Source organism: Rhizophagus irregularis, chromosome 13, assembly GCF_026210795.1.
Source record: "Rhizophagus irregularis chromosome 13, complete sequence".
NCBI classification, from domain to species: Eukaryota; Fungi; Glomeromycota; class Glomeromycetes; order Glomerales; family Glomeraceae; genus Rhizophagus; species Rhizophagus irregularis.
The window spans coordinates 1,912,133-1,924,020 of record NC_089441.1 but is presented as its reverse complement, the minus strand read 5'-3'; the positions used below and the strand labels follow the sequence as shown (position 1 = coordinate 1,924,020).

The 11,888-nt window shown below is 26.3% G+C and overlaps 4 protein-coding genes across 4 annotated transcripts; all 4 read right to left on the bottom strand.

Moving 5' to 3' along the window:
* Window positions 1–1,220: 1,220 nt before the first annotated feature.
* OCT59_005005 (uncharacterized protein) lies at window positions 1,221–3,503 on the bottom strand (the record flags this gene model as incomplete). Its single annotated transcript, XM_066138096.1, has 7 exons — window positions 1,221–1,894; window positions 1,970–2,391; window positions 2,470–2,858; window positions 2,942–3,063; window positions 3,139–3,153; window positions 3,220–3,298; window positions 3,381–3,503. 7 exons carry the CDS (start codon window positions 3,501–3,503, stop codon window positions 1,221–1,223), a joined length of 1,824 nt encoding a protein of 607 aa, XP_065997278.1.
* A 4,317-nt stretch (window positions 3,504–7,820) lies between these two features.
* On the bottom strand, window positions 7,821–8,527 carry OCT59_005004 (uncharacterized protein; the record flags this gene model as incomplete). Its single annotated transcript, XM_066138094.1, has 2 exons — window positions 7,821–8,015; window positions 8,228–8,527. The coding sequence occupies 2 exons, from the start codon at window positions 8,525–8,527 to the stop codon at window positions 7,821–7,823; spliced, it is 495 nt and encodes a 164-aa protein (XP_065997277.1).
* A 433-nt stretch (window positions 8,528–8,960) lies between these two features.
* Window positions 8,961–9,569, bottom strand: OCT59_005003 (uncharacterized protein; the record flags this gene model as incomplete). Its single annotated transcript, XM_066138093.1, has 3 exons — window positions 8,961–9,074; window positions 9,170–9,375; window positions 9,500–9,569. The coding sequence occupies 3 exons, from the start codon at window positions 9,567–9,569 to the stop codon at window positions 8,961–8,963; spliced, it is 390 nt and encodes a 129-aa protein (XP_065997276.1).
* A 587-nt stretch (window positions 9,570–10,156) lies between these two features.
* OCT59_005002 (uncharacterized protein) lies at window positions 10,157–11,831 on the bottom strand (the record flags this gene model as incomplete). The annotated part of the gene is made up of 2 exons (XM_025330051.2): window positions 10,157–11,486; window positions 11,569–11,831. 2 exons carry the CDS (start codon window positions 11,829–11,831, stop codon window positions 10,157–10,159), a joined length of 1,593 nt encoding a protein of 530 aa, XP_025185826.1.
* Window positions 11,832–11,888: the final 57 nt, after the last annotated feature.

The window sequence follows — 11,888 nt, the reverse complement described above, 5'->3', positions numbered from 1 at the left end:
ACTTTTTTTTTTTAATTAAGTAATAAAAAAGTAATAAAGGTAAGAAAGAGATATCGTGCACAAACGTTGTTCGGAGATCGGAAAATCATTTTAGCATTACACAATTACGCACATGATCACATTGATCACCCTTAAGATTCCGGATTGCAGATCGGACATCCGGGTCTAAATAAAAAATTTTATTAGAAAAAACAGTCTCTGCCAGATAATTGAATTATTAAATATTTTTTGGCCAAAAATGATCTTTTGAATAGTTTGTAAGGTCAGAGGGAAGTTCTAAATTTAGTGCAAGCAAGCCCCCATTTAAATACTGTACATGTTCCCAAATTTCTAAACTCAAAAGTTTTTCTGGAATTGAAATATAATCTAGCGATTTAAATATCTTTTCTGACTTTTTTGATATTAATTAATTATAATATCTTTGAAAATCCAAGAAAGAATCATTTTCAAAGCTCGTCTGAATTATCAAATTAAAATTTTGTTCCATTCAGTTTACTTTACTTTCAATCAAAAAACGATTGTATATAAGTGATTAACAATTCATGAAGGTTTAGTCCACTAGTGGCAACTAACAACTCAATTATATCTGAAGTATCGAACTCTTTAAAAAGAAAGCCTTCCGCAGCCATATCTAAAAATAAGATTTTAGTACTTGCTCATGAGATAAAATAAATTGATTTATAAATAATTTTAAAAATTTCAAATAGAATATTAGTAGTAATTTAATATGAACTAAAAATTTCTCGCAGGTAAGGAGAACGATAATTCATAAAATTCATCATGTGATAATTTTGAAGAATTTTATATATAGGTAATAATGTAATAATGATAGTTTTTTTAAATTTGACTATGGCAAAATAACTGTCCAAATCTCGGACGAAAAAAATTATTTAATATAATTGAAAAATATTCTTTTAAAATTTATTACGTTCATATTTTGAAATATTAAGGGAAGAATCGGAGGATTTTTTTTATTAATTGAATATTAATATATATATATCAAACAGTACACCATCAAAACCTTCCCTATGATCTTTTTGTTTTTCATGATTCAAATACAATATTAAAATAATTGAAAATTACAAATCGTTGGGAAAAAGTTAGTCATTATAACGTACAGTTAACAAATTATTCATCTTTATTAAAATGTAATTAGAAATCATCCAGAAACATGCGGTTAAGATTAATAAAAAAATTCCCAAAGTAAAAAAACTGAGATTTTAAATTTTAAACATCACTCGAAATACTTCATATTCTTCTATAGAAAATATATCTTCAGTTTCTCTAATTGGTTTCTCGTAAGAACTTTTACTACTACGACAATAATTACGAAGTGTTTGATGATCAAATCCCCATATAATAAGGTCTCCATTACCAAATATTAGACCACAATAGCATCTATTATCTATAGCATGTTTTTTATCTATTACACGACTTAAAATATAATTTTCATTTCTATTAGTATTATTAAATGAGAAAATAAAACTATCTACAGTAGTACCATAAATATTATCAGATTTCCATGCAATCGGATTATATCCTCCAAGAATTTCGTTACTACCTGCCACTTTAGCAATCGTTACAGTATGAGATTGACTATCACAAATTTCATGAAATTTTACTGGATAAAATCCGTCGCGAGATCCACGAAATAATAATTTAAATTCGATAGAAGTAGTCAATTCGTCAGTAATTTCTAATCTCTTAATCCATTTTGAGATTTCTTCAGCATGTTGAGATGTAATAATATTAGAATTAATACCTTTTAAAATAACCTCTTCATATATACGAGGTGAAGATTTACTACTTGTCTTTGTATTATTATCTAAAAATTCCCTTAATAATTCTGTGTATAATTCCTTGGGTAGAACTTTTTTATAAGGAAGTACCCTATCTAAAAATTCTTTAGAGGTTAAATTATGAAACCTAATAAAAGGAATACATTGTTGTAAAGTATTCTTTAAATTACTGAAATCTGCTTTTGAATAGTTTGAAACGTCAGAGGGAAGTTCTGGATTTTGTGCAAGTCCCCATTTAAGTACATGTTCCCATATTTGAACTTCGCTCATTATAAGATTATTCTCTTGAATAACTGAAATCAAAAGTTTTTCTGGAATTGAAGTGAAATCAAGCGATTTGAATATCTTATCTGGCTCTTTGAATATTAAAACATTACAATATTTTTGAAGTCTTAAGAAATAATCATTTTCAAAGCTCACTCGATATATTAAATTAAAATGTTGTTCCATCCAGTTCATTTCATTTTCAATTAAAAAGGATTGTATAAAGGTGATTAATTCTTGAAGATTTAATTCATTGGCGGCAACTAATAATTTAATAATATTTGAAGTATCATGTTCTTTCAAAGAAAGCTTTCCACCATAAATATATCTAAAAAAAAATTATAGGATTTGCTTGTAAGACTAATCTTATTGATATAAATAGTTATTCAACTAAATTGATTCTTACCTTAAAATAATTTCAAAAATTTCAGGTAGAATATTGGGTAATTTAATATGAACTAAAGATTCACCATTTTTCTTTTTATTAGCTGACAAAATTTCTCGCAGATAAGTAGAACGACAATTTAAGATAATCATATGAGCCCGAAATATTTTTACATTAGGATCGTTACCAACTTCAATAGTAACATCATAATATTCGTCATCATTCAAAATTTCAAGTAAATTTTGTGATAATTTTGGTAAAAATTTATAATTGTCCATAATGTTTGTTACTAATTTATCAACATTTTCAGCACCTGAAGTATAATTCCATTTTTGCAAAGTAAATTTTTGATTTGGACCACAAAGGTCTTCATACAGGATTAATGGGGTTGCATCTTCTTGTCTTATTTTCTATATAAGCATAAAAAAAAAGAATTATAGTGTTATATCTAATGCTCTGGTTTGAACATGAAAAAAAAACAAATTTATCTTACTGCAACATCAAGTACAAACTTTCGATTAGATCTCAACCTGATACTATTATCCTCATAATTGTAGTCCCACTCCTGATTGTGAACAGGTTCAGGAAAACTTTTATGTTGAATAATCTGTGCACCTTGGTGACAAAATGTAAAATTAATAAATTGAGAAGTTAAAATAACTAGAAAATAAAATATGATTGGCTGCTTACAATTATTGATATTTCCTGGTTGAAGAAAAAATTGGAATTAAAAGATTGATTTCTAATAATTAAACCAAATAATTTACTTACCGTCAAGAACATCGATAACGAGGCCAGATATTTTGTTGATGATAAATCCGCCATCAAAAAACCAGAGTTGAGTATCAACCTAACATAAAGAAAAAGAGAAGTAAAATTTAAAAGTCAATAATAAACTATTTAACTAGAATATTAAATCAAATATTTTTTACACTAGGGTCATCCTCAGATTTCTTGGTATATTGGATGATTTTAGCACAATTATGAACAGAGCCACCTTCAACTTCAAGAACCTTCCCAGAATGTTGAGCTATAATCCAATAATAATTTGTCATTTTTAAAATAATTCGATAAAAAGTTAATTTGAAATACGAAATTGTTTTGCAAATTAGTAAAAGTCAAATGTCTGTTTATAAACATATTCGGCAAACGGAAAATCACTTTAACCAATTGCCACAATCACGAGCTTATTACATTTATACGCCGATCACTTCGACTACAGGAATAATGCATTTTAAGCATCTACTTTTTTGGACTCGTTATGATCATGTCGCCAAAAACTACAATCGTACAGACAGGCGTACACAAATTTGATTTTCCCATACCGTACGACCTAAGTTGAATAAACATTTTAATAAATATTTTTTTTGCAATAAATGATGTAAAAACCACATTAATCATTTTCACATTTTTTTATTGATTAATTGTGTACTCCTTTTTATTATAATAAATTTTTAAGTATGTATCAACGTTGCAAAATCGATAATCGAAGTTTATATAATTCTTATTCGATCAAATCAAATAAGTTTGACATCAAAATTTCGATAATCGGCATCATTATAAAAAAAATTGTACATTATAATTTAAAAAATCATTTTTTGCTTTTTTCACAATAAGTTGCGAAAATTTCCAATTTGAAAAGTTTCATGTCAAATGTTAAATTACTTCTTTTAATATACTAAAATAACAAATCTAAAAATTTATTTCTAGAGAGATTGACTATAAACTTGTGAATTAAAATTATCTGAGGCATCATCACTTATCGCAATGAGAGCTTCATACTTTGAATTTCTCCTAATGGTAGGTGATTTTTATATTTAGGGAGAGTAGCATAGTGTACGCGTCACGGTTAAGCTGACTGCAGGGATTAATGATTTTTTTTTACAGCAGGTCATATCAAAGATGATGCCCAAGAGGTTTCTTCTAGTAGTAGGTGCTTTTTATATTTAGGGAGGGCCGGATGGAGTAATAGCATAGGATGCGCGTTGAAGGGGTTCACGGTTAAGCTGAAAGAATGCTTTACTGCATCCTAGAGATTGCAATTTCTGGAAGGTTGATTTGAATGTTTTTTTTTTAAAGAAATCATCATAACTGTTATATAGGACTGGTAGACTGTCAACGACCTATGAAGCAACGAATTTGATTCAGGGTATTATAATGGTATTTTAAATATTTTAATACCAACTTTAAAAAAAAAAGTTTTTAAACCGAAATTTCTTTCTTTACTTTATTTACCTTTTCGATCTTTTGAACAGAAATATTTTTTTCAATTTTTTGAAAAATTTTAAATTTTTTTTATATATTTCTTTAAACTGAAATTTTTTATTTATTAAAGACAAAGTAAAATTTATAAGGTAAAGAAAGAAGAAAATCAAAAAGTCTTTTTTTTTTTTGAAAAAAAGAAGATTAAATCTTTATAGTAATTATAGTAATTAAAACATATTGAACATATTGATTTTTTATAAATAAAAATTAATTTTTTAACGCAGTACGAGATAGGAGATAATTTATGCGGCAAAGCCGGCATTGGTCTTAATTTTGTTCGTTCATTAACGTTAACAAATGATAAAAATTATTTTTCATACTAAAAGCATAGCTTTATAAAAAATAGTTCTCTCGTTATTATGATTTGATTTTTTATTAATAAAAAACAATGATTTTGTTGGAGAGAAAAATACAAAATGGAGACGCAATCAGACCTTGTCGATCCGTTTTTTTTTATTCCATCTTTTTTCCGTAAAAGGGTCGTATTTCCGGAATTAATAACCTTATATCACGGAATTTATCGAATTATTTATATTTTCCGTAAATGGATTCGTGAAAGACTCATTTTATGGAGTTTTTACAGAAATAACGGATAAAATTTTTTATAGAGAGATACTTAATCGTTTCGACAAATATCGAAATTTCCGGGTAAATTAATTGAGTGTTACCTAAAGCCATTGCTGATAGTACTTGCATATGTATCCACATGATTGAAAATACAATTCAGCACAAATTGAAATTAAAATAATTAAAGAATGAGTTGGAAATAGTTCTCGTGGAGAGAGGATCGGTGAAGTAAACTTCAAATAGACAATCCCGTTTCAAACCAAAATTAATTATCTAACTACAAAGAAATCGAAGAAAAGATTTAGAAAAAGAGTGAAAAATGTGAAATTTTCAGATAATAGTAACTATCAACACGCAATGCCAAAACGATTTGATGAATGAAAGAAAATGTGTTAAATGAAAAATTTCGTATACAACTAAAAAGTGACAAGATCATATTTCAAAAATAGATGAATTTGTTAACGTTTTATCTGATAATTTTTTTAATATAAATTCTTCATCTTTTCTGATAAATATTTGATCACAAAATAAGGAAAATTCTGAGGGGAATCACATGAATTACAGTTAATGCTTTAAAAATTGTAAAAATCAAAAATTAAGTAGTCACTCTCTTCTAATAATCACCACTGTAGAGAAATTTTTAACATAAATTCATAACAAGTAACCTTTTCTGATATATGTGATTGAATTTTATTTGTAAAGATTTAACAAAAAGATGGAGAATTATTTTTTAATTACTTGAAATACTTCATAATTCTCTACCATAAACCTTTCTGGAATGTCTATTTTAGGATAAGTCAAATTAACATAAGAATGTTTATAAACAATCCAACTATTGGTACCGGTACAATACAAATTACCCATGTGTGGTCCTTGAGCATCTTGGCAATAAATAGCACATCTTGCATTGTTATTGTTAACATAACTAAGTTTTGCAGTAGAAATATTTTTTCCATCTGTAATATTAAACAGAAAACTATCTGTAGTGTTTTTCCAACCACAATTTCCACCCCAATCAAGCGGATTATATCCTCCAATTAATTGTGTTGTACCTTGAATTTTTGCTATCCAAATAGTAGCTCCTTTATTGTCACAATTTCTATGAAATGATGCGGCATCAAATCCATCTCTACTTGAACGATATAATAACTTCAATTCATAAGGAATATCATTTTTTTTATAAGAAGGATCTTTTCTATCAATCCATGAAGCAAATAATGGAATATGATTTGATTCGATCAAAGTTGAATCAAGTTTAAATTTCAAGTTTGACTTTCTTGAAGGTGCTACATTAGTTTTAATTTCCGCATTAGGAACTATATGGAATTCTAAAAGATTATGAATTAAATCTTGGGGTAAAATTTCTTTATAACAATAGACTTTATAAAAGAAATCTGTAGGCTTAATATCATAAAATCTAATTAAAGGAATGAATCTGTGTAATGATCTCTCAATTTTTATAGCATCATCTTTACTCCATTTGGTTGGATCATTTATCATATTTTGTTGAGCAAAACACCATTTTAATAAACCTTCCCAAATCTCAATTTCTTCCATATTTAAATCATCTCGTTTAATCAATAACTCCAATAATGGAGCCTTTAAATTAATAAATTTATCTGAATTAAATAAAATTTCAGGTTCTTCACAAATTTTTTCAAGACAAAAATTCCATAAATCCGTAAATGTTTCATGTTGATAAATAGTTTCAAGAATACCAGTTTGATTTTGATGCAAAAATTCGGTTTGATGTTCAATTAAATATTCTTGAATATAAGAAATCAGTTGTTGAATATTAAGTTCATCTACTGCTATCAAAAGTTTTAATACTTCAGGACCTTGTAAATTTTTTAATTCAATATTTCCACAATAAATAAATCTATAAATTATTATTACGTAACAAATATATAGTGTTAATTAAATATAAATAAAAATTTTCATTGTTAATATTTATACATTACCTGAGAATGATATTAAATAGGCGGGGAGAAATATTCGGCTTCCTTAAAATAAATTTTCCATCTTTTTTCTCAGCCCATTCATTAGAAAACGCAGAACGAAAATATTGAGACCTTATACACAAAATATTTGAATGAGCATGAATTTCTTTAATGTTTGACTCCTCTCCAGCATAAATGATAACATCGTATCCTAATTCTGTTTCAAAAAGTTTTTCATAATCACTTGATAATTCTGCCAAAAATTTTGAAGACATCATTTTACAATGTTTAGAAAAAAAAAAATTAATTAAATATTTTATAATTATAAGTTATTGTGCTTAATATCACATTTTTAACTAATGATAGAAGATGATTGGTAAAGATTTGGCCACGTAGTAGTCAAATCTGTCCAATCAGAATGCTGGAATTGATTAATAATTGTATTATTGTGTGACCCATTGTATGTTTTTTGATTTTTTAAAAATAACGGCAATTATATTTAATATACGGAGCAGTCGGAGCACGATAAGTTTAAATAAAATAAATATAAAGCTTTAATAAATTCTTTTTAATTAAAAAACAAAGTTAAATAAGTGTAACTTACTTTGTAAAATCTATAACTTCTACTGACGTATTGTAAGCATCATCACATTTTGAAAGTTCTTTTGTAAATGGATTAAGTATAAAAAGTCTGTGCTGTGGATGAGTAGTTGATCGGTTATCTTTAATTGATATAAGATTTGCTTTTCTATATTTTTCTGCTTTTTCAAATTGTCTTAATCTCTTCATTATAATCTGACTTAAATAATTTAATCAATTCTTTTATTTCATTAGCACTTGGTCTATTACCTGGATTTGGATTCCAACGCCTTTTCATTAGGTCAATTTAACACTTTGGTACTTCTAGTTCATTTATTTCAGGTCTAATTCCATTACATATCATTGATGCTAAAATACTATCATGAGCGTAATTGGCAAAAGGTTGTTTTGTAGTTGTTATAAAATACATAATTATACAAATCTGCTGCTTGAGTATAAGGCTTTCCTTTCAGTGCTTCGGGTGCTACAAAAGGCATAACTTTGTTTAACATATACTGTATATTACCAGTATGATTTTCAGATTCAATACTATAATAATTATCAAATGACAATATTATATTTCCGGTTACTATTTTATTTTCATGAATTTTTTTAAGACCTTTAATAATTTCTTTAATGCTCTTAATTTTTTCAGACCAAAACCAATTTATAATATCATTATTAATATAATTATTAAAACTTCCACCCTTTGCATATTGAAGAACCATAATATAAACCTTTGTATCTGAGATATCTAAGATATCCCATATATTTTGAGAATATAATCATCTTCATTAATAGAGTACTTTTAATCTATTAAATATAAAAGTTATTATATTGTAAAAGATTAATTAATTTAAGGAAAATTACTTACCTCATTTAAAATTCACTGGTAATATTTTGTGAATTATGCACACATTTTATGGCAACTTCTCTATTAATTATGGCCATCCATCCACATCGCTGAATATAGTATACCAGAATTACTTTTGTTTATTTCTTTAATATTAATAAACTGATTAAATGGTATCCATTCAAATAAATAATACAAATATTTATTATTCAATTGTATTTTCTTGAATAAATTCATCAATTTTCATTTCCACTGGTCCAGCTTGTAAAATTTTGTTTAAATTATTTACTTGACTTGGTTCACACCATTTAAAATCTATGTGTATATACTTTACTACAGTATTTACAATAGCCTTCTTGAAGTATCATAATATAATCTTCCAAATACATTGTTTTATCATCGTTAATAGTATGCAATTTAGCCTGTTAAAATATATTTATATGTGAATTATTATAATAATAAAAAAAAAATATTTTAAAATTAAATTACCGACGATAGAAATTATTAAATTTCATACCACATTTGAGAATTCATTGATATTATTTGGTGAATTATATAAATATTTTAAATCAACTTTCTTATTAGGTACTCTTTTACATTCCTTTTTATAATATGTATCATATTTTAATGGACCATCCATCCATATTGCTGAATATAGTACAATAAAATCATCTCTACATATTTCCTTTATATCTTTAAGCTGATTACATGATATCCATTCAACTATTATATTATCAAATTGATTAAATTTTAGTCGTATTTCTTGAATTAATTCATCGATTTTTTTCGTTTCCACTGGTACAGTTTTTAAAATTATGTCTTATATTATCTATTTGGCATGGTTTACACCATTTCCAATGTCTTAATGTATAAAAATTATCACAGTGTTTACATAAAACATCGTCTTGAGATAGCATGATTTTAAATTTTTTTAAAAATTAATAAAAAAAAAAATTATTTAATGGTGGTGAATTTTAACAATTACGCTAATTTCATGTGATTATACCGATTTTACTAATTTTCACCCAAGATCTGAATCCAATTGATTGAAATCTACGCCATATGAATATATATACGATTAGTAGTAACGTAGATTGGCTAAGTGCGTAACGTAAGGTAGCTAAAATTATGTACACATGTGTAAATACTTGTTATTCCATGGGTATTAATGAATAATCTACGTTACTCCCCTTATTTAATTAAGCATGGGTGTACGTACTCAAATAATTATCTTGAATAATTTATAGTTTGATAAATTCTGAAAGTTACATTTTTTACATTTTTATAATTATATCAATTTTTTTTTTATGGAGTTTTATACAATAATATAGAAATAAAGCATGAAAGATTTATAATTTTATTATTTGAACTATCTTAATACAAAATTAAAAATTAAAAATTCATAATACAAAATAAAAAAATTATGCAAAATAAAAGATGCCTAATTAGCAAAATTGAATTTCTCCCAAAAGAAAATGGATTTGTTCTACTGGTTCTTTATCATTTAAACATGAATCACCTGAAATACCTCATAATCTTTAAATTGAAAGATACCTTGTTTATTTCTTAGTTTAATCTCATAAGAACCCTGCCGATGATATCCAGAATTTTCCAAAGGATGATGAAAATCGGTATATTTTGTTAAATGTGCTGCATTAGGCGTAATCCACAGGTCGGTCGTACCAAAACACGGACCACATTCGTGACAATTATGAACAGAATTCAAAACGTTATATGAACTAATTTTTCCCATATTATTTTCATTATTTTTGTTGAACGAAAATAAAAAGGGATCAGTTTGTTCACCATTAACATTTTTAACATTCAAGACCATTTTTTGTGAAGAAGTAGATGATGATGATCCTACTATAAATTCTTCATCAACATCCATTAATGAAATTTCATCTCCATCATTGAGCAAATATTTTGATGAACCCTTTGATTTAAAGTCACTACTACTTTCATTATTATTTCCCCAAGAAACTGGATTATAGCCACCAATAATTTCATTTTGAAGATTAGTTTTAACTAATATAATGGTAGCGCCTTTATTGTCACAATATTCATGAAACATCTCGACTGAATTACCATTTCTTTTTGTACTATATAAAAGATTAAATTTGAATTCCCATTCAAGATTCATTGATTTCTTATATTTTTTATTTTCGATCCAACATGAAATTATTTCAGCCTGTTCTGATGTAATGAAATCCGAATCAATCATTCGAACTTTTCTTGATGGTGATATAAGGTAATTTGTTGGTAAAGTTCCTTTTAAATAATATTTAAGTAACTTACTAACAAGGTCCTCTGGTAAAACTTTATTAAAATCATGAACACAATCAAAATATTTATTACTTGACATCTGAAAGAATCTAATAAATGGGATAAATGGATTTAAAGTTTTTTTAAAAGATTCAATTTCTTGAACGGACCATTGAGTTATATGTTTTTCATTAAGGTCAGCATTTTTTACAAATGCCCAACCAAGTACAGCATTCCAAACATGAAATTCTTCAACTGATAAATCATCTATTTGTAAAAACTTGATCAATTGCTCTTCAGAAAATTTGTTAAAATGATCCAAATTAAGAAACCATTTCGTATTTTTACAGATCAAATCGATAACTAACGATTGTAGTTGTTGAGATTCTTCGTTATCAAATGCTTCAGTAAAAATATTTTCATAGATCCAACTTGATTGATTTTCGATAAGGTACGCTTGAAGATATTCGACCATGTCAGTTAGTTGGAAACGTTTAGCAGCTTTCATCAAGTTCAACAAAGGTAATGAATTCATGGTTGAAACATTAATTTCATTACTATAGATAAAACTAGGATGGAAAAAGAAATAATAATTATAATTTAATTTAAAAAATGTTAAATTAATATTGAGAGATAATTATTAATAGCTACCTTAAGATTTTATCAAATATTTCAAAAGTATATTCGGGAAATTTAAATTGATAACGATCAAATTTATCAAATTCTTCATTTTCATCCATAGAATGTAATTTATTATGAAAGTAAACTGATCTAACTTTCAAGACAAAAGAATGACCAATCATTCTTTTAGAAGGTTTCCTGCCTACAATAAAAATAACATCATAATCAGCATTATTTTTACGTATTTGGCTTATTTCTTGGATGAATTTTTTATCCGAAGGTAATGGAATCATGTTTATAATGTGTCAAAATTTAAGATAGTGAAGAAAGTGGGTATCTATAAAATTTAT